The sequence below is a fragment of the Diadema antillarum genome, unplaced genomic scaffold (assembly GCF_040938485.1).
Source record: "Diadema antillarum isolate AM-2024a unplaced genomic scaffold, OU_Dant_1.0 scf00000039, whole genome shotgun sequence".
NCBI lineage: Eukaryota > Metazoa > Echinodermata > Echinoidea > Diadematoida > Diadematidae > Diadema > Diadema antillarum.
In genome coordinates this window covers 565,092-589,308 of record NW_027270928.1, presented here as the reverse complement: position 1 = coordinate 589,308, position 24,217 = coordinate 565,092, and the positions used below count along the sequence as shown (strand labels likewise).

General features: G+C 37.7%; 1 protein-coding gene across 1 annotated transcript; it reads left to right on the top strand.

Annotated features, from left to right (window-relative positions):
• The first annotated feature begins 15,849 nt into the window (after positions 1 to 15,849).
• Positions 15,850 to 24,034, top strand: LOC139711059 (uncharacterized). The gene is made up of 2 exons (XM_071622981.1): positions 15,850 to 16,913; positions 22,332 to 24,034. The coding sequence occupies exons 1-2, from the start codon at positions 16,083 to 16,085 to the stop codon at positions 22,656 to 22,658; spliced, it is 1,158 nt and encodes a 385-aa protein (XP_071479082.1). The 5' UTR covers positions 15,850 to 16,082; the 3' UTR covers positions 22,659 to 24,034.
• Positions 24,035 to 24,217: the final 183 nt, after the last annotated feature.

The following is a 24,217-nucleotide window of genomic DNA, read 5'->3' as shown; positions in this document are numbered from 1 at the left end:
GCTTCATGTCTTACATTGTAGATGGGCATTAAATCATATCAAACTTTGTTGTCACCTTGGCAACCTATAGGGCAATTACAGTAAAACGCTTAAATATAGCATATAATATTCACCTAATTAGCGCAATAATAATAATGTAGGCCTATATCTATATAGGCAATCTCAATGCAGGAAGCCTGAAACAAAAAGAAAGTACTTTTTTCATTAGGTTTCTACGACAAGGTGTCCATTCAATAACATCTTTTATATATAATTATTTTCAAATGGTACGAGTGTCTATCATAATCATAATTAGCACAATGAGCCAATTTGCATATTTCATTAGTTTAAATGCCACCAGACATTATGTATGTGCCCTTGAAAAGTTCGGAAATACAAGTTTGTGTTTTTGTTGTTGGTCTTGGGTAAACAGTGTAAATCACGTTTCTCAATGTGTCAGAAACTGCGTTGTCGTGTTGACGGCATATTACGGCGATAGATCGGGAAAATAATTGTTGGGGATCGGAAAAGTTCCTTATTTTTCAAGCAAAATGTTTACGAAGCTTGGTACACACTTTGGTGTTGTCAGGGGCGTAGGCGGGGGGGGGGGGGGGGGGGATGTGTGTGCATCCCCCATGCAGCTCACAAGGTTGGGGATGACATGTATAATCATTCCCCCTCCCCCCACCTTTCGGGTATTTTTTTTTTATCATTGGTAACTGGCGTTCATTTTTCGTTTCTTATGATTACCACTCTTCTTCTTCTTCTTCTTCTTCTCATCATTATTATTATTATTTTATTGACATTATGATTGTTATCATTATTATTATTATTATTATTATTATTATTATTATTATTTTATTATCATTAATATTCTATTATTATTATTATTATCTTATTGTTATTATTATTGTTATTAATGTTATTATTATTTTTATTTTTTTTTATTACTATTATTATTATCATAATCTTCGTCATTGTCACCTTATTCCCATATTTTTGATCCCTAAAAAAAAAAAAAAAAAAAGAATCTTCTGCCTCTGATGGGACGGTGTGACTAAAATTTATGTTTATCAAGAGACGTATTATTATTATTATACAACTTGGTAAATGGGGTAAACACGTAACTCTTTACTGCTATTGTTATCATTATAATTTGTATTATAATTTGTATAGTCTCGAGTATACTCGGGCAAGTGTCTATGGGAAATCCGCGTTGTAGCAAAATCAGCCCGTCCACAATGGGTTACGTAATTGTTTTGTAATCTTGGAACAAACACACCTGCAGTATAAGAGAGCGCCTCTATCATTGAAGGGCGCGTTCTGTTACCGTATCACTCAATATTTATTTCGCTCACTCTTTTGATTGAAAACTTTCTCAAAATTCCACCAAAAGAGTGGATCAGATCGAAGAATTTCAATTCTAAAAAATCAAAAACTACCACGTGAACGAGGAAGAACTCCATCCCACACCTTCCCCCGCTAGTTCCACCGCCATAAACTTAGTAGACAGTGAAATATCACGATTTATACAATTAGACCTACATGTCTGAATGTCCTCAGCAGTTTAGAGTATGCTGCTGATCGTTAAATTTCAGTTCTATGCAATTAAGCTCGCTTGAAATCATCGGACACAATGATGCGACGTGCTGATTGCTTAACGTGAACTTATCGGCTTTTCCAACTAAACGGGAATGGAATGTATCAGTTTTTACAACCAAACACTGATTATAGACAGAAATTACTCGTGATATATTGCGTTTTGTTACAAAATTATTTTTTTATTCAGATCGGTCCCACATGCAGTTACTTAAATCACCGTTAAACATCGATTTTCATTTTTTTTTTTTTTAATGGACTTATCGGTTTTTTGCTAACAAGCTCTTTATATTGATATTCAGTTCACGGATTACGTTGCTACCCTGTCAACGTTTTGTTTGATTTTACTTTGCTTTACTTTGTTCACTTTTACTTTTTTCTTCTCCCTAAAGAGAGCCGTTATCAGGGTGAGCCTTTCCCTGCCAATTAACACATGAAGGACCAAGGTCCTCTGTTGTTAGCAATGATGAAGTACTGTCTTCTACCTAATACCTTTATACCCACAGTTTGCTGACATAGTATAGGCCAGTAATTGTTGAAAGTAATGAATAGGGGCATTGAGGGGACTTTATTGTAATGTTTTGATCATTGGTTAGAGGTATTTTTATCATGTTGGGCGATGCTTTGAAATACAGGAGACATATTTGTGTGATTTTCCTGTTATATCTTTCATTATCTCATTCTTTGTCACCCATGCATGCATCCAAACAAGCAAAAAAGTCGCCAAACATGGATTATAGTTAAGGGCAGATTCTGAAAGAGCAGACTCTGAGCTTCAAAATGATGCATAACTAATGTATACAACTGCTCCTTTCCGACCTAGATGTCTAGATAATGGACAAAAAGTACACATTTAGGAAAAGTCTTTACTGAGAAAAGAATCTTTGAAGTTTATGTTCTATTAGTGCTTAATCTCACTATTTTGCAAGAGGTGCAATTAATGAGATTAAACAAAAAAAAGAGGATCTAAAACTTTGATAACTACAATAAAGGAATTATCAGATTAATCTGAAATTTTCCACACTGGTTAATCACATTCTATTCATGGATACATATACTACAACTTTAAATACAGTAGCACTATCCTTTCAAAAGTTATCAGAGTTGCAAGTGAAGAGTGAGTAAAGGGTTTTCATGAAATGAAAAAGGGTCTCGACATGTCTAAGTCATAACGGTCTACACCATTCTAAAAAAATATATTGTGTTCTGTAAAAACAGCTGAAAACAGTTTCACATTCGTTTTACAAACTCAAACTTTAAAATAATTGCGAAGAAGAATTTCTCTTTCTGAAAATATTGAAGGAGATCGATTATAAGTTCACCCATATCACTTTTCTTTTTTTAGTCCACACGGAAAATCAGGGTGTGGCGATTTTTTATTTTTTTATTTATTTTTTTTTTTTGGTTTTGTGATGAACGGTCACATTATGATCATAATTGAACAATTTGTGTATAGGCTGCATAATGGAACTTCTCGTTTGACCCATCGACAACCTCAGTTTGAAAAGAACGCCATAACTCGGTATACTTCATTTGTCTGTGCAACAGGGAATAAACCCTGTCACAAGCATTATATACGTTTTATGGGACTTTGCGCTCACTAACTGTTAACATTTTTAACGCAAGTGATATACCTGGTTTATTTATTTATTTTTATTTTTTGCAAATGAACCTGTTAATGCTACCATACTCGTATCTATAGGCCTATGCTCTATAGGACAATCATCTTTGTATAAAGTATGTAATATTTATGTATTATGTAAAATAAATGTTCCATTAATGTAATGCGTGTATTATGTATTTTAAATTGGTAGCATATAGGCGTATTTGTCTTTTTTCCATAATATTTCAACTATCAAGTCTTCCCATTGTGGTTATCAACAACATCATGAAACCCTGAATTTGAGAACGACCCAAGCCATAATGTGGTCAATCATCTTCGAAAGCCATGTACTTGTTACGTGTAATGATAAACTTGTAATAATCATGCAAAATTTGCAGAATTTAATTCTGTATACTTTTTTTTTATTTGTATTACAGTCAACATTGTGTATTTGGATGATATTCACAGTACATTTGAAAAATAAATAAGAATATTAGCATGTGACTTGTTTTTTTTTTTCCCTTCGAATGTGATGGAGTGTGATGGACTTGGGACTTGATACTACATTGTAGTATTATGATTGTATGAAGGTTTGTAAGATAATGTGGGGAAGGGGGGGGGGTACTATATCACCCTCTGCATGCATCGCATGCTAGTATGCTCGCTATTCAAATACACACTGTAGCTAGCTAGCTAGTCTAAGTAGCTAGTTAGCAGCAAGCATGCAAAGAGTATTAATAATAAGAATGATTCTTATTATTAATACTCTTTGCAGATTATCTGATGGTCAACTCTCCCGCTTTTACACGGCCGCTGATGAAACGCAAGTGGCTGCCGCCCTCTAGCGGTGAGCGGGGATAATCGAACCTGGGTCGGAAGCACTGAAATCCATCTACTTCCAGTGGTCAGACTAGACGTCTGACATGCAGGCATTTGTAAACCTATAGGAATTTTTAAATTATAGGCCTTTTCAGCGCTCTCACTTTCAAATTATTACTTCTTTATGTGAATGAAAGTATACATTTCTGGAGTGAAAACTAGTCAAAGAATCCACTGTTATATCATATTTTCTCTAAAACTATGAGGGTATTTTTTTCTCCTTATATAGTAAAATGGCAAGAATTTTTGTCAAGTTCATATGTTCGCTGAAATGTTTGATTTTTGTAGTAAGCATGGCTATATAACCTCACTTGAAAATCATGCTACAATTCTTATAAGGCTTACTATATTTTGAATTTAAGCAATTAAAAATAAATGTTTGAATTGACAAAAAAAAAAAGGTTTAAAATATATTTTTACGGGTACCTCTTGTAGATTAAAATTTCGAATTTAGTTACAAAAGTTTCTTAGACACAATTTACGTTCACTTTAATTTTTCGCCATTTTCTTTAAAAGAAAAATATTTATATTTAGGAACAGAATAAACAGACCTTTAGCAGCCAGTAATATCACAGCTTATCATCATGACTATAATTTTATATACTTGTAATTCAATCAAAAGTTCTTAAGAGAGCTTTCACAACTTTCCCGGATCATTCAGGCTACACAGGCACAACAGTGACTGCTATTCAACACTGCATTTACAGAACAGAGAGATGGGTTAGATATAAACTGGAATTCTGCTTATTTGGATTTTCATAATTGAAACAACCACAATAAAATTATGGCAATATTCAGAGTTATACATTCCTAGGTTCTTTATTCAACTGAATACTCGACAAGTAGAGTGAATTATTTGACTACTAAGCACCGGCGTAGCCAAGGGGGGGGGGGGGGGGGGGCGATGGAGGCAGTCACCCTCCCCCCCCCCCCCCAAAAAAAAAAAAAAAAAAAAAAAAAATTGGACCGGGGATTTGGAGGGGGGGGTGGGGTGAAAAATTGCGTGTGCAGGGCCCTATACTGTCAGCATGTGCATGAATAAGCTACTAGTACTCCCTTTCAACCTCTTATTATGATTATAATTTTCACTCAAAGCGTGCACCAGATCGTTAAATTTCAATTCTAAGTAGCAAAATCTCTCCCGCGTGGGAGGGGGATCCCCCTCTCACATCCTCCCCCGCTACACTTCGGTCCTTTTCCTGGCACATTTAGATTGGCAGATTCCAAAATGTTTCATTGAAGTTTGCATCAGATCCATGTCTTCAATTCTATCAAATATATAAGTTTCCTAATCCTCGTTTGATTTACCATTCCCCCTCTCGATCGCTGTCAGTTATCCATTGATTTAGACTCTGTGAGCACTTTGGGGATTGACAATTATTTTCCGAATGATTCAAAAAAAGTGCGCATCATTCTATGTCAATCGTAAAATGCAAACGTTCCGTTAGGGAGGGGGCTGCCCCTTAATTCCTCACCGTCTCCTTTCCCCTGACAACTTCCACGTAACATTAGTAGGCCGGTACGAGATACAAGATAATACCACAACTATATAAGTCATTCAATTATCTGTGAATATTTCTTTTTCTTACTTTTTATAGAAAAAATCCGATATTTCACCAAAAGTGTACACCAGATCGCTGAATTTCAGGTCTAAAAATTCAAACTCTTCCAAGCGTGGGAGGCCCCTCCCCCGCACCCTCGTACAGATATTTCAACTCTAAGTTCCCCTCCCCCAATCGTGAAAACGGTTCGACTCCCATGTCCCTTCAATTCTCTTCGCCCTCTCGGTCACTCCGCTCTCTCGCGCAGATTTTTTTTAATGTTTTGGTCCACTCCCATCAATTAAACTGAACGATGCCCCTGGAATGATTACTTTAATCGACTTAAATGAAGAAAATTTAGAAACGCAGGTCGGGAGGTATAAGGAAATTATTACATACAAAGAAATGAATATCCATATTACTATTTCATTGATTTCATTTTTGCATTTTGCAGGGCGAGGCTATGTTTTAAAAAGTGAGGGTGTCAAAATCGTTTTTCAAAACGAAAACAAAAGAAAAGTGAAAGAGCAACAAGAAGGTGATGATATTTTTGACGTGCAATTTTCGGCCGAAAGTCGGCTGATAACCCTCCCATCTTATCATACAAAAATAAAAAAAAAATGTCGGGGATGCAACAATTCATTCCCTTTGTCCGGGGGGGGGGGGGGGGGCAAAAGGGGGGGGGGCAGCTCCCCACCAAGCTCCCCAAGGCCCCCCCCCCCCCCTCCAACTTTTGCGCCAGTCCGGTTATGGGCTTGTAATCGTGATTGTATGTGATGGTGACTATCATCAATCATCCCCTCCACTCTATGGCCACACTTTGAACATTGAGAGTTTTCCAAATGCGACAAAATGTGTGCACCAGAACGTTTAACTGCAATTAGTCTCCCTCGTGTTGATAGGAGGTGGAACAAGGCTTATCCCTTCCCACATCCTCCTCCTTTGTCTCCTTCCACATAGGCCTACTTGCTACACTTCTCTAATTGACAATTCAAGATATTCCAGCAAAAGTGTGCGCCAGATCGTTGATTTTCAGTTCAAATTAAAAAGCTCCCTCGAATATGGGAGACGTATCTTGCCACCTACTCATTGCTTGGTCCCCTTCATGGCAATTTCCGAATTTTTCACACACACAAAAAAAAAATGTGCCCAGATCACTTTATTTCAATTCTTAAAACGCAAAATCTCCGTCGGATGTGGGAGGGGGCACCCCTTCCCACACCCTCCCCCATCTAGACCTTAACATACCCAGTGATGATGCACACGCGGAATAAAAGCCAAATTTCGTGATTTAGCTTTTAACACTTCCTTGAAAAAAACCTTATTTACTTGCATCATTTATTAATTTTTTTTTCGGGAAAAATTGTAAGTATTTCATCAAAGGTTTATAATTTGCACCAGATCGCTGAATTTCAGGTCTGAAAATGCAAAATCATCCTCCTGTTGGAGAAGATATTCCCCTCTCTTACACCCTTGTTTTCATTTTTTTTTTTTTTTTTTTTTGGTTGAACGTGATATTCATCTAAATACAAGAAATTTATTTATGATAACATTTTGGGGGCAAATTGTTCAATAATAGGCCTAATCTATATCAAAATACTGCTACCTTCTTAAACCAGTGGGACCGTCTTAAATTGATAAAACACGCAAAAATGCATCAAATTGCACCGTTTACAACATCAAAGTGTTAAAAAGTTCTCACTCTGTGTGTGTGTGTGTGTGTGTGTGTGTGTGTGTGTGTGTGTGTGTGTGTGTGTGGGGGGGGGGGGACAACCTCCTCCAATACCCTCCCCCTAACCTGGCTACGTCGGTGCTACTATATATAGGCTACTAAATATTATTGTATAATATAGTATAGGAACCTATATACATACAACCCAACTTGGAAACTTGTAAATCGAAATAATGATGAACCTGTTGATGGTTTGGTGTAGCTATTGGTGCAGATTAAAGGACAAGTTCACCTTCATAAACATAAGGATTGAGAAATTGCAACAATATTAGTAGAACACATCAGTGAAAGTTTGAAGAAAATTGGACAATCGATGCAAAAGTTATGAATTTTTTAAATTTTTGTGTTGGAACCGCTGGATGAGGAGACTACGACAGCCTGTGAGTCATATGCGTACAACAGTATAAAGAAAATGTAAAAGAAACTTCAACATATTTTCACTTTTTTCGCATAATAAAAGAGCACTTGACTTGTCTCTTTCTAAAGGCAGGGGGAATAATATTACCCATAACATGTGTCGGTAAGGAGTCAGGGTAATGTGTACTTTTTTCAAAAGATGGAATTTTGTGAAATTCTGTTTATATTTTCCTTATATTGTTGTACGCATGTGACATCTAAGTTATTCATACACAGCAGTAGTCTTCTCATCCAGCGGGTACTGCACAAAAACTTCAAAAATTCATAACTTTTGAACGGATTGCCTGATTTTCCTCAAACTTTCAATGATGTGTTCTACTAATATTGCTACATTCTCTCAATCCTTATGTTTATGAAGGTGAACTTGTCCTTTAATGCACTGCACCAATTCCTATATTTATTCATGATTCTCTAGATCTACAGAAAATTCTTTCTTTATTTTCTTCAATAGCCTGTCTTTGGTCTCATACAAACATATCGCGAAAGTGCATGCTCATACAGGCACCTGCACAGTTCACATGGCCTGAAAACTTCACCCGCTGAAGTCTATCCCCGCTGAACGCTGGTTGGCGCACTCCTCCCAGCGTTTCACTTTTCGACCGAGAGTTGGCCATCTTGAATATGGAGTGTACGATGATCTTTGATGAGAGAGCTAGAGAAGCTCTAGCCAGAAGCTGCTGCTAAGCCTTGATCCCAGATCCTAGCAGGATGGTGAGTCGAGCCTATTGTAAAGTGATATTTAAAGCTGTACGGGGTATTATAATGGCAATTAAGATATTATGATTACCAGTGCATGTTCATTGTATAATGTTTGAGGGCGATAGTGCTAAGCAATGTTTATACTCAGGATAGAATTTTAGCTGTCAGTTGCCGGCTCCTGCTGCAGCTACAGTGGGTGATTTCAAGTTCGGTGCTAGTGCTAGTGCTAGTGCTGAGATAGCACTAGCACCGGCGATAAAACCGAACTTGAAATCACGTCGGTGTTGGGAGTTGACCTCAAAATTATGACGTATTTCCGGTTGCTGGTGCTGGGCTCGGTGTTGAATGTCGTCTGCTGAACCGAGCCCCGCCGTTTGTGTAAGCGATTTACGTGCTTTTTATCCATTGACTAACACTAGCCCCTAAGGATTATCATTTTCGTCATTTCAAGTTCGGTGCTGGTGTTAGCGTTGCCGTGCGAGACGTCCATAAGTAGTTGCACGTTTTACGTGCAAAGTCTATGCTAATGCAGTGGTCGCCCACGTAACGTAAACGAACACCATCGACATGCAGAGACTCCAACTCTCCCGTTTTCGACGGGAGATCTCCCGCCGAAAGCCCATTTTTGCAAAATCTCCCGTTCTCCCGTTTGAGATTTGATTTCTCCCGCCCTGGCTCTGTGTCTCCCGGTGGAAGGGATTTCTTAATTATTGCTATCGTATGTTGAAAAAATAAGCCTTAGATAGCGCCAGAGAACATCTAGAACCCTAGGAATTTCGCGCCTCGCACACATCAACTTGGAGTCTCCCGTTTGCTAGGGGTTTCGGGCGGGAGAATCTCCAGATCAGAAGGTGCTTAGGGTTGGAGTCTCTGGACATGGCTTTATAAATCTGAGCCTATGAGCAAAATTAGGATAACTGTGATTTAAAGAAGTGATGTAATTTGTGGCATTTCAATCATTCTTCCTCGTTATGTGTCTAAAACTAAACAGTCGATGGCTACATCTTTTTATATTTGACTTTAACTATGCCCTATCACTTTTTTCGTCGCGCAATTCCCGCGGAGCTCGCGGTGCTGTGATTCCAACACCTAGTGCTGGTGATCGATAATTTTGATCGGTATCGCCTCGTTAATCTGACCGTCGGTGTTGGAGCTCGATTTAACGCTGTTATTCGGGGGCTAGCACTAGCACTAGCACTAGCACCGAACTTGAAATCACCCAGTGGGATTGTATGTTATGCTGTGGTATGGGCATTTCACTAGTATTCATCCGCAGTCGACTACTAGTAGTAACGCGTTTTGTGTGTATGTACCCATGTTGCATAGTTTTGTGCGCGTGGTAGTATAGTGTATGTATGTCGGCTGCAAGACGCTTGGGCGAAAGAAATTCGATGGGATAATGAAGACCAAAGTTGATGGCAGGTTTAGAGAAATTGTAAGGTTACGTGAACTTTTAAGCTATTGGGATTGAAGGTTGATTAAAATGCTCTCGTGATTATAATGGCATAGCCGTGAGAAAATAAACGTGTAACGTTACATCTAATAAGGGGGATAAAGTTGATGTGTAAGGGTTAGAGTATCTAGTTATTGCTTGGTAAGGGGTTGCAAGTTACAGCCGGATAATTACACCGTACACTTTAACAATTAGTTCTCCAGTATGTTGTTTACAGCCTCAGCATGTGCAAGTTACAAAACACTACGTTCAGTTGATTTCATTGTGTCTTGATCAAAGCGAAATGAAACAAAAACGAAACTTATGTTGCTTTACTGGAAGGGAAGTCTTTTGACTATCATTTTAGACGGTAACATTACCTTTGTAGGATTTATGGTTATAGGGTTTATCATGGGCGTAAAGGAAACTTTTAATTGTAATGTAGATCTACCACATACCGGTAAGTTCTCACAATCATTCATACGACATTAGGTCTGTAACAAGTTAGTTTTATAGAGAAGAGAACAATTAAGAGATTACTATTTCAATTTGTTATTTAAATTTAAATGTCTAATTGTACGTTATTCATTCTCATTTCAGGACGGTGTCAGAATGTTAATGTTAACATCATGGAGTTTTGACGTGTTGCCGTACTTTCAAGAAGACCTCTCTGTTTGTTCGTGTCAGAGGCGTCGTTTGTGATCTATGAGATGTCACTGCTAAACATCGACCTGAAGACACACGACAAACTCACAACACCAAACCTCAGATTATTGTGTGTGAATATGAAGATATTCGCAATTGAATGAATATGATAAGCCTGCATTGGATTGCTGTAAAATGATATAGGGTCTAAGTTTTGTGTGTGTGAAGGGTTTTGTTCAGTTTCGAGTGTTGTGTTCATTTTTGTAGTTATTTACAAATAGTTGTGTGTATCAACCATGTCATGCAATGACTTATTTAACTCATAGTATAATTCAACCTTTTCGTTGCCAATCATGTCATTTTGACATTACCATTTATCTATCTATTTATCTTTTTATCTCATGTTATTACAGTGAGGCTGGATGGTGGATCAACCCCAAATGAAGGCCGAGTTGAGATATCGTGTAACGGGCAGTGGGGCACGGTGTGTGACTATGGCTGGGATATGAGTGACGCGCACGTGGTGTGCAGAGATCTCGGCTACTCATCGGCCTCAGCTAGTTATGGGTCAGCGCACTTTGGGCAGGGATCTGGACCATTCTGGGTTAACTGGGCTTACTGTGATGGAACGGAAAACTCTCTGGTTCATTGCCTTCGTGAGCCATGGGGATGTACGTTTGGCTGTACTCACAGATCAGACGCCGGAGTGAGGTGTGAAGGAGACCGTAAGTTTGATTCATTTATTCACGCATTTCATAATGTAGGCTACTGAGTAACTCAGGCCAAGTTACAGAAATGAAAATAATACTATAAAAATCTAAGATGAAAAAAAAAATGATTTAAAATTGAATTAAAGAAGTCTCTCGATCGAGTTTTGTTTCTTTCTTCATCTCTCTCCCTCTCTCTCTCTCTCTCTCTCTCTTTATCTTAAGCCAATTCATACAGTGTTGTATGTACAAGCTTGTCGTCTAAATCAATGCACAATCTAGCGGGAGGCACAGTGATTGTGTAGTGTGGTTTGCATCGCCACACAAATTTGAAACCAAAGTCCCTACAACTGAGTCTACAAAGTCTGGTAAAAGTTGAATATTTGTTGTTAATTTTTTCACTTTTAGACTCATTTAGAAATGACTGTACTACGCTGCCGTGTACGTGTACACTACCATACCGCGGCCAATTGTTCGAGTGCAGCGCAGAGTTCCGATTCAAACCATCGAATTATTTCGAAATGGGTAAAAGTGTCTTAACAGTAAATATTCAACTTTTACCAGACTTTGACGAAATTCAGACAATCTGTTTTAGGTTGTGAAATATTGAGGGCGAGTTTGTAACGTATAAATATCACAATACGAGGCGATACGAAACTACAACTTGTCCTACTTACAAGTAAAAGAATGATCGCCCGGCCCAGCGCGATGTCGGGCACGAGTCCTAGGGTATAGTAGGACCTAAACTATTCTGAAAATCTTCTCTTTTTTTCCATAATTCTAAGTCAGACAGTTCAGAAGTGCCTATGAAAGACAGAATTGGTATTCTGAAATTGTTCCCTGGAAAAAATTAGGACATCCTTATTCCCGCCCACTGCATTTTCTAATATTAAAGCAAATAAAATTACAAATTTTGTTTGGTATTATGCAAAATTAACCAGTGCGATAACATCCTTAGGACATTATGACGTCTGGTTAAAAACACGTGTTTGTATTCACCCGTGATACAGTTTTGAAAATGTACTACTTACAAAGAAAGAAATATTAAAAGAGAATCGCAGAAATTGTGGAGTGTTGTTGTTGTTTTTTTTTTTTTAACAAAAATAAATTAGTCAGTGTATTATTCTTGCGGTCGGCTACACGTCACTTCCGGTTGACTGGAGTGAAAACAAACAGCTTGCAAGCGCTAAGCCTGCATAATGCGCATACTGCATGCTGTGCATGTGCGACGCGTATAATTTATGTGCAACTCTACGCAGACATGGGGACTGTTTTTCATTATTCATTTTGTCATTTGTGCCATCATTCATGAGATACATGCATCATGTCTTGCCAGCAATATTCTAATAATCTGGATCCTGTCGATCGATCGGTCCCGGTATTTTGCCAAGTTGAAGGCAGTCGGGGACTGGACCTGTGCCCGTATGAAATCGCGGCAGGACTTTGGATCAACGACCCGACAAAATGGCCAGATGTGCAGTAGAACCTCTTTGAGTAGGCCCTACCCCGATATCTACGCTTACTTAGTACCTCATAGAAACTTCAGGTAGGTCTATAGGCCTAACGTTAGTACTGTAGTAGGCTTAGGGTAGGGCCTAATTTAGGGTAGGCCTAGGGCCTAATCCTGCCGCCCGCCGCACAGCTACATACAGCTTGCGCTAGCGCTATCCTCGCGGGGCGCCCCGGCAGAAAACACGTACAGCGTTACCACTCCAGGCCCACGCGACTGTAGACTATGGTTTGTTTTCACTCCACCGCTATCCATGACCCCGTGTCACGCAAAATACCCGGATGTCCGACCATGAGAATACATAAGCTACACGCGTGTGGTACATTAACGGTATGTGGCCGGCAGCTGGCGCGCCGGCTGGATACATCCAGTTAGCTACACGATCGACCAGCGGGCTGGCGCCCGAAGGCAGCGTGGCGGCTAGCGCTACCATCTACGCCTGTTTGCTGTGCGTATATGTACAGTAACAAGCGAACGCTATTGAACCTACGCGGATAATTCTTTCAGAGAATATGTACACACATCAATACTGAGTTTAGGCATACATTCATGTATAGCTATCAAGTAATGTATATATAAAAAAAAGAAGGATCTGTACATTTAAGATTTAGAGAACACATTGGCAAAGAGTTGTTTGCCTTGCACTTATCAAAACTCAGTTCATGCAGTTTGAGCAGCCTGAGAATAATTATTAAAAAAAAAACCAAACTCCATAAAACATGTTGGCCAACACATTAACACCATTTAAACACAAATTCACGGAATGGGACCTGCCGGTCTACACAACCGAATACGTAACTACATGTATTTGTTTTGTCAGTAGAAAAAGAAAAAGAAAAAAAAAAAACTTTCGTGGCAAACAATCATATGACAAGAACATTTGAACAAAAAATGAATGAAAAATAACCAAAATGAATTGAATGATAAACAGGAATACTTTTAAACGATGATTCACCTGTACAGTTTATTCATATGAACGTAGTTAATAGTTTTTATATTTGAAATAACCAGAGAGCAAAACTGAATAATACGTTAACTTGTTATTCGGCGAAATCAAAGGTCTGGCATGATGTTTTGCCTTTATTTATTCGCTGTTCCTTTAATTAGTATATTAACGGAATTTAGGACAGGGTAAAGGCTCTCCTAATAGCTTTTCTTAAATCATTTCCAATTAAGTGCATTCTAGAATATAACAATTTCCTCCAAGGTCAGAAATTATTTTCTTCCTAGATATCATACTCATTAGAATATTTTCCCATTTCTTCCTATCTGTAGGCAAATTTGATAGGAAATAAAAGTTATGAAAAAGGTTAGGAATAAAGTAAGACAGATTTTCAGAATACGGTGTACTTTTTTTTGGAAAAATTCCTGATTTTAGAATAGGGAGAAAATCTTACCAAGAATGTTTTCAGAATACGACTACCAGTACATAACATTTTGAAACCAAGCTACCCTGGCTCATACGAGTGTGTTAAGACAACTTGTTCTTTCACGACGTACGTGGTGATGCTTTCTCAACGGCATGAACCTCAGAAATTCGACCTGTTTTGCTTGAAGCATGTGTCATTGTAAAATTTGTTCATCACTAAAAGAACAATAAAACAACCAACTAAACTATCCGGCGAGAATTAATGCGAAGATATTGAATGCGTAGCTGTCATACACGCGCACTTGCTGTAAACCTAAACGTGTGGCGGGTAGCTGCGCTGTTCTATTATTCCGACCGGAAGCTATTTCCACCGAAAACCGTCCTAAAAATCAACAGGATTGAGAAATGTTTGGTTTTGCAAATGCGGAAAATGATTTCACGCCATCACATGCTTCCCTTCCTCTTTCTCTTTCGTCCTTAATCGAAAGCTCGATAATAGGCATTGACAAACCTTCTGACGATTATCTATGTACAAATACAAAGTAAATCTTCCAATGTTATTAAAATTCTTTTCAGTTTGTTGGTTTCTTTCCTACGAAAGACCATTAGTGCCACGGAGAAAAAAAAAACTACTATTTCTACTAATCTGTTTAAACAGATTATAATCTGTAATAACAGATTACGGTATTTCTACTAATCTGTTTAAACAGATTACATTACTTCAACTAATCTGTTTAAACAGATTATAATCTGTTATAACAGATTACGGTATTTCTACTAATCTGTTTAAACAGATTACGGTATTTCTTCTAATCTGTTTAAACAGATTACATTACTTCAACTAATCTGTTTAAACAGATTATAATCTGTTATAACAGATTACGGTATTTCTACTAATCTGTTTAAACAGATTACGGTATTTCTTCTAATCTGTTTAAACAGATTATAATCTGTAATAACAGATTACGGTAATTCTACTAATCTGTTATAACAGATTATAATCTGTAATAACAGATTACATTACTTCAACTAATCTGTTTAAACAGATTATAATCTGTTATAACAGATTACGGTATTTCTACTAATCTGTTTAAACAGATTACGGTATTTCTTCTAATCTGTTTAAACAGATTATAATCTGTAATAACAGATTAGAAGAAATACCATAATCTGTTTAAACAGATTACAGTATTTCTTCTAATCTGTTTAAACAGATTACGGTATTTCTTCTAATCTGTTTAAACAGATTATAATCTGTTATAACAGATTACGGTATTTCTACTAATCTGTTTAAACAGATTACGGTATTTCTTCTAATCTGTTTAAACAGATTATAATCTGTTATAACAGATTACGGTAATTCTACTAATCTGTTATAACAGATTATAATCTGTAATAACAGATTAGAAGAAATACCATAATCTGTTTAAACAGATTACAGTATTTCTTCTAATCTGTTTAAACAGATTACGGTATTTCTTCTAATCTGTTTAAACAGATTATAATCTGTTATAACAGATTACGGTATTTCTACTAATCTGTTTAAACAGATTACGGTATTTCTTCTAATCTGTTTAAACAGATTATAATCTGTTATAACAGATTACGGTAATTCTACTAATCTGTTATAACAGATTATAATCTGTAATAACAGATTAGAAGAAATACCATAATCTGTTTAAACAGATTACAGTATTTCTTCTAATCTGTTTAAACAGATTACGGTATTTCTTCTAATCTGTTTAAACAGATTATAATCTGTAATAACAGATTATAATCTGTTATTACAGATTACCGTAGTCTGCATGTTACGTTCTATTAACGAAAATCACGTTGTTACAAATACATAACCATTACTGATGGCCGGTCAAGCGTGCAGGACAGGACATCTGGAGCTGCATTATAGCTATACCTTTTTACATTTTCAATGTATCTCACGATCCTTTGGAAGAAGAACTTCTTGTGGTTGAATGGAATGTGCAGGCTTGGTTCGGAATTACTTTAATTTAGGATATAACTACAACGAAATCATTGCTTCTCTTTTGTTCAATCACAATGTAGCGATAAGCAAACGAACACTGAACAGAAAGTTGCGAGACCTTGGTCTTTATCGTCGTAAAAACCATACTGATGAGTTAGATGTAGCTTGCTTTATTCTACAGGAACTTCAGAGTTCAGGGAGCTTACATGGTTATCGATGGATGCACCTGAAATGCATCCAAAATGGTATCAACATTGACAAAGAAACTGTTCGGCATCTACTCGGAGTGTTAGACCCAATAGGTCTTGAATACCGATCACGTAGAAGGCTACGAAGGCGTTTATATCGAGGACGGGGACCAAACTTTATATGGCATCTAGACTCCTATGACAAATTGAAACCTTTTGGAATCTGCATTAATGGATGTGTAGATGGCTATTCAAGGAAGGTAGTTTGGCTAGAAGCTTACACGACAAACAGTAATCCCAGAGTAATAGCTGGATACTACATGCAAACGGTTAGGAAAGAGATGGGATGTCCTCGTGTCATTCGATCAGATTTTGGAACAGAGAATAACACTGTCCGCCAAATGCAACAATTTCTGCGCAGAAATGGTGACGACCCACTTGCGTCTGAAAAGAGTTTTATGCAAGGAACGAGCCAGCATAACCAAAGAATAGAGAGTTGGTGGGGCGTCCTTAGAAAGCACTCTATACAGTTCTGGCTGAACATGTTTGGACAAGTGAAAGATCAAGGTCACTTTACTGGAGATCACCTGGACAAGTCACTGCTGCAGTTTTGTTTCATGAATCTAATTCAGGTAAATTGATATGTGTTCATGCTGTTAACCAGCTCTAGAAGTGTTGGTCGAGGTCGAGCGATCCCAATAGCTCACTTAAGCCTTTAATATTTGGATGGAGGTATGTTCTGCATTCATCCCAAAATAACAAAATAAAATAAATTTATATTTCATGGCTCAACTTTTACCAACATTGTGCACTAAACATAAAATTTGAAAAGGGCCCCTTTTTAAACCAATCACAATCAATCTTATGTCACGGGATAGCTGGAAAATAGCGCCTTGTATCCTCTTAGACCAGGAGCTGGCTGCTGGTCAATTTACCCCATCAAGCCCAAAAGGTTTGACCCCTCAAAGTTACTGGGGCCACCCCCCTCATTACAAAACTCCCCCCTGGGCCCCCCCTGGCGGGTGTAATTTACCCCATGCAGCCCATGCACCAAACTTGGTCCAATGAAAGTACTATGGGTGTACACAATGAAAATATAAAAACTGACACGATATCTGGTTGGGAAAGGGGTTGCCAGATCCCCTCACCCCCCCCCCCCCCCCCCCCCCACCACCACCGCCCATTACACCCCTTCGTGGGTTTAATTTAGCCAACAGCACCCATGGATCAAATTTGGCTGGGGGAAAGTAGGCCCCATTATGGGTGTGCAAAAAATAAAGATAAAAGCTGACAAAATATCTCACAAAGAGTAATCAAACATATCCCCTACCTTTGCTACCCCCCCCCCCCCCCCCCATTTTTTAGTGTGAAGGGCCTATACGGTTTGGAGAGGTATGAATGAGTGTGTCATAAAAAGTAATAAATGGAACTTCTTGAATTAAGATGAAGTTATGACAACAGAAGCATTGTGTGTGACATTATATATCCACATGCCCCATCCCACTCCCTCCCCCAAAAGAATGGAGTTATCGATATCTACACTAGAAACATACTCAGACAGTGCAGACCTTTGCCAAGCAGCTCATTTCCACCCATCCACACAATCCCATGCTAAAAACTGCCAAATTTCCCATATAAAAGCCTTTTGCTTTTAGATGCCATCAACTTCCAGCTGTGTGGTAGTGCATTATTAGAGCACATGCCTTTACCTTTAGTGTGCATGTATGCAAACCTCAAATTCATGCAGCTTGAACTCCCAATTCCATTGATCTTATCTGCCGTAAGATAAAAATCATCAAAATTTCATAAAGATTCCCGGATCACTACCAAAATTTATATTTATCATCTGTTTTTAAAATGTAATTGTGTTATTATCATCTTTTTATACAAGTTTCATCCAAATGTGTTCTCAACCTTTCAAGTTGTTTTGCATACAAACAATACTGTAATGCAGACAATACTATATATAAGTAACATAAAACCTCAAGTGGCAGAAATAATCACAACTGTATCCAACATCCTACAGTTCAACTGTGTTACCATGCATGTGGAGCAAGCTCATGTACAACAGTACAAGAAACTGTATACCTGTGATACAAAATTGTACATGCAGTGGGTGCATAGGCCATAGTGTGGTTAATTGCATGCATATATTTGTATGTTGTATACATTTTACTTGTTGCATGCAATTATACATTTCGAAGATTGGCAACATGTGTATCATCAGTCTGCAAACAATAAAAAGGCGGTGTTTTCCTGACCTTGGTAAGTGAACTGATGGGCTTTCCTATTGTAGGTACTATACTGGTAGGCCCCTATGACAGTAGTACATGTATTTCATCACTGGATGACAATTGGTGTCAGTAACAGAGCAAACAAAGAAAGGTCAAGAGTCTAGATCTTGGACTAGATCTAAGTCTCAAATATGCTATGATATGGCTAGTTATCTAACGTTAGACCTATATTTCCTATACATGCTATAGCTTGTAGAGTATACCTAGTACTATTTGGGGAAACCAAATGAACTGGAACAGGGGATGGATTTATATCAGCGAGATGTAGTGTATCATGAGTCATAACTGAAAAACCAATAAATAGAACATCAATGTTCTCAGCCTATATAGGTTAAAGTGTCAAAGGTGTGCATTGCTTTAAATTTGCATAGAACACTTAAACCCTGAATTTGTTAAAGTCACTGCACTTCCTATCATTCATAGCTAGAGTCAAAAAGGCAAAATACTACATTTCAATTTCTCTATCTAATAGACAACTTTGACTTTAGGATTAGAAATAGCCTTATTAATAGCTATATGTGTAAAGTGTTGAAGATGCAGATGTTTCAGTGAATGAATACTTGCAGAATTGGGTGTGAAGATTAGGCAAATAATCTGAAACTCTCTTTTAATATAGCAAAAGAAATAACAAACTGTCCCTGTGTTGTAGCCTCTCCCAGAAGAGGCTGCAGTGCCAGTGTGGTGCATGTAGTAGTCTTTGTGCAGACTCATTGACAACCAACAGAGGTTTATACCTGTAAACTATGAGAGCTGCACAAGGTATAGAAAACAAACAACTGAAGTGAAAGCAAGCTTATATGTACTTTCGCCTCATACATCAGTGTAAACAAACTCAGAGTTGAGCATAAATACTGTAGCAATGCACAATTATAGCTTTGGTTCTAACAGAGGTGTAAGTTAATGACCTTTGGTACAGATTCCTATATTTTTGCAGGTATTTAAAATATTATCTTACTACCAATGGTTTTGATTTGCAATTTAAGCAATTTGAGGCTTCATTTGGTCACAGCTCTTCATTAAGGCTCTCTGTCCATGTTTCTAGCATGGTAGACATGCTGCATGTACTGTTAGACTGTTATTGACATCACAATATTTGCAACTTTAGTCAGGCAGTTTGTTATTTCTTTTGCTATATTCAAAGAGAGTTTCAGATTATTTGCCTAATCTTCATACCCAATTCTGCAAGTATTCATTCACTGGAACATCTGCATCTTCAACACTTATGATACATATAGCTATTAATAAGGCTATTTCTAATCCTAAAGTCAAAGTTGTCTATTAGATAGAGAAATTGAAATGTAGTATAATTCTGCCTTTTTGACTCTAGCTATGAATGATAGGAAGTGCAGTGACTTTAACAAATTCAGGGTTTAAGTGTTCTATGCAAATTTAAAGCAATGCACACTTTTGACACTTAAACCTATATAGGCTGAGAACATTGATGTTCTATTTATTGGTTTTTCAGTTATGACTCATAATACACTACATCTCGCTGATAATCCATCCCCTGTTCCAGTTCATTTTGGTTTCGCCAAATAGTACTAGGTACTCTACAAGCTATAGCATGTATAGGAAATATAGGTCTAACGTTAGATATCTAGCCATATCATAGCATATTTGAGACTTAGATCTAGTCCAAGATCTAGACTCTTGACCTTTCTTTGTTGCTCTGTTACTGACACCAATTGTCATCCAGTGATGAAATACATGTACTACTGTCATAGGGGCCTACCAGTATAGTACCTACAATAGGAAAGCCCAGTTCACTTACCAAGGTCAGGAAAACACCGCCTTTTTATTGTTTGCAGACTGATGATACACATGTTGCCAATCTTCGAAATGTATAATTGCATGCAACAAGTAAAATGTATACAACATACAAATATATGCATGCAATTAACCACACTATGGCCTATGCACCCACTGCATGTACAATTTTGTATCACAGGTATACAGTTTCTTGTACTGTTGTACATGAGCTTGCTCCACATGCATGGTAACACAGTTGAACTGTAGGATGTTGGATACAGTTGTGATTATTTCTGCCACTTGAGGTTTTATGTTACTTTATTTAGTATTGTCTGCATTACAGTATTGTTTGTATGCAAAACAACTTGAAAGGTTGAGAACACATTTGGATGAAACTTGTATAAAAAGATGATAATAACACAATTACATTTTAAAAACAGATGATAAATATAAATTTTGGTAGTGATCCGGGAATCTTTATGAAATTTTGATGATTTTTATCTTACGGCAGATAAGATCAATGGAATTGGGAGTTCAAGCTGCATGAATTTGAGGTTTGCATACATGCACACTATAAGGTAAAGGCATGTGCTCAAGGTATAATGCACTACCACACAGCTGGAAGTTGATGGCATTTAAAAGCAAAAGGCTTTTATATGGGAAATTTGGCAGTTTTTATCATGACTTGTGTGGATGGGTGGAAATGAGCTGCTAGGCAAAGGTCTGCACTGTCTGAGTATGTTTCTAGTGTGGATATCGATAACTCCATTCTTTTGGGGGAGGGAGTGGGATGGGGCATGTGGATATATGTCACACACAATGCTTCTGTTGTCATAACTTCATCTTAATTCAAGAAGTTCCATTACTTTTTATGACACACTCATTTATACCTCTCCAAACCGTATAGGCCCTTCACCCTAAAAAATGGGGGGGGGGGGGGGGTAGCAAAGGTAGGGGATATGTTTGATTACTCTTTGTGAGATATTTTGTCAGCTTTTATCTTTATTTTTTGCACACCCATAATGGGGCCTACTTTCCCCCAGCCAAATTTGAACCATGGGTGCTGTTGGCTAAATTAAACCCACGAAGGGGTGTAATGGGCGGTGGTGGGGGGGGGGGGGGGGGGTGAGGGGATCTGGCAACCCCTTTCCCAACCAGATATCGTGTCAGTTTTTATATTTTCATTGTGTACATGCACCCATAATACTTTCATTGGACCAAGTTTGGTGCATGGGCTGCGTGGGGTAAATTACACCCGCCAGGGGGGGGGGGGGGGGGGGGGGCCCAGGGGGGGAGGGTCTGGCAACCCCTTTCCCGACCAGATATTTTGTCAGTTTTTATATTTTTATTATGTACACCCCTAGGCCATTCTTTTAGACCAGGTTTGGTCCATGGGCTCCATGGGGTAAATTACACCCGCCGGGGGCCATTTTGGGGGGGGGGGGGGGTCCCTGGGGGACGACCCCGCCCTCAGGTATCAGGCTGACGCCCAGTTTTGTAATGAGGGGGGTGGCCCCAGTAACTTTGAGGGGTCAAACCTTTTGGGCTTGATGGGGTAAATTGACCAGCAGCCAGCTCCTGGTCTATCTGGAAAAGACGCCATAAAATCCAGTTGTTGTTATCATTACTATAATTATTATTATTATTATTATTATTATTGTGATTATGATTATTATCATTACGTTGCTTAATATAAAAACGCGAGAGTTAACCCCCCCCCCCGCAACCTCCCCCTAGGGCGCGCGCGGTATGTAATTTGCACGCTTCGCGTGCTCATCCTTACCGCCCCCCTGAAATGAAATCCTACCTACGCCATTGGAGGGTTTTGATATTTTCTCAGTACTTCACCATGGATAACCCACTCCATAACTGACGATACTTGTCAGCTGAAATCTCTTAAAATATGTTAGCGATAAATCCTTAAAGAAATGAAAAAGTATATTTTTATCAAATATTTATATATAATACTAATATTTATTATTTTCTTCTTCTTTGTATATGGAACAGGAAGAACTGGACAAGGTTGCTAAGGAATGGAACGCTCATAGAATCAGCCAATCAAGGAACCAGTGTGGACCATTTGGTCGCCCCAACGTGATGTACAGGACACCCCAGGTGTATGGAACACAGGATTTTCTTGTCCCGTTGGAAAACGATGAGGTTGAAGTATGCGAGGAAGAATGTACTTTCAAAAGTCAGTACCCTTGTGACAGAGACATATTTGACCTTTGCTCGATCCTGATGACTGAAGAACAACTACCTGTACCGCAGAATAGCGAAGAAGGACTGAACCTATATCATACTTTGAGAATGCACTTGCTGAGGATGATTTAATCAGAGTATTTTGCATTAATTGCATGTGTATTTTGATATTAGATGAAAAACACAAGTAGATATTTTTCTACAGTGCTTGGATCAGCAACCAAGACTTATTCATATCTTTCCCCATAATGACATCTTTTCTCTCTTCAAAGAAGACTAGAAGACTGAAGCGTCTGATCCGGTTATTTTTAATTCACATATTCACCACATTGCTTAAAATGATCTGCATATAAACACAACAAAAAAGTTTTTACCCCCTAAGGAAAGTGACATAACTTTTTAACGGGGAAGTGTCAAGTAACAAAATTTGCAGGTGATATTAATCAACTATATTGTTATCGTATGTGTAAAAATCAGCATAATCCTATATTCATGAATGAACAATGGTCAAGAAAAAATGTCACTTTTTAAAAGTCACAAGGGTATTTTTACGAGCACCATATGTACCAAAAATTATTAAAATTATGGTTCTCGTGTACAATAAAAGTAAAAATTTTGCTTTTATACCAATCTTCAGACTCCTATTCATCTGACCATTAGTTTTGCGCATGGATGGACATATTTTCAAGGAAAGCAACTCTTTTTAACGCCTTTTGGTGGGTTAAGCTTGATTTTCGTGAAAATATTGGGAAGTGCATTTTTCGCCAAAAAAAAAAGTCAATTTTGCAATCGGATCGTAAAAAGTGCCTAGATTAGTAGGATAGAGTGTGATAATTGATAACATAACAAAAAGACACTAATACACATCCATCCAAGTATAGGTTTTACCCATTATTTGTTCAGTTTTTATCCCCAAAATGGATTCATATGTGATTTTAAAAAAGTGGTATTTTTTTGTTTCATGTGTGACCATTCAGGCGTTACAATTAAAATCATGCTCATTTTTGCACACATGCTTTGAGAAGAGTTTATTAAGACTATCTGCAAATTTTGTTACTAAACACCGTTCAAAAGTTATGCTACTTTCATTTGGGGGTAAACATTTTTTGTTGTGTTTAGTATTATCCATATTTCTATTTCTTCATGAATAACAGAGGGTAGCAATAAGTGTTCCTATATTTGTATAAAGGACTTTATAATAACTTTGATAAAAAGTGATATCATATCACAATGCCAAACTGATGCTTACGTTTTTTACGGTAATGCTATTTGTTCATTATCCTGAGTTCTTGAATTAATTTCTTTCAAAGGCTACTATCTTACAATAAAAATATACTTTACTGAGACGGGAGTGTTCTTGTTTATTCGGTGTTAAATATGAACGACAGTTAATGACATAACAAGCTGAATGAAAATGTTTTATTTGAAGTGTTTTGATTGTGGCAAGTTCATGTACATATGCTTATATTTGAGTCCTCATATCTCACCCAAACTTATATAAGACAGTCCCGGAGAAATATTATTAATTGTTTTTTTATTTTTCTGCTTTAAATACATGTGTATACAATGGAACTCAGTATAACGAGGTGCTAGGGACCATCAAAAATACATGTACCTTGTTATAGCAGTAATCTAGTTTATATAGCAGGTTTATTAAACAATAAGTTATAGAGAGCTGGGACCGAATTTTT

Coding starts and splice junctions, on each gene's coding strand:
- LOC139711059 (XM_071622981.1), top strand. CDS start 16,083: ATGGAATGTGCAGGCTTGGTTCGGAATTACTTTAATTTAGGATATAAC. Junction 16,914..22,331: donor GTTTCATGAATCTAATTCAG/GTAAATTGATAT, acceptor TATATGGAACAG/GAAGAACTGGACAAGGTTGC.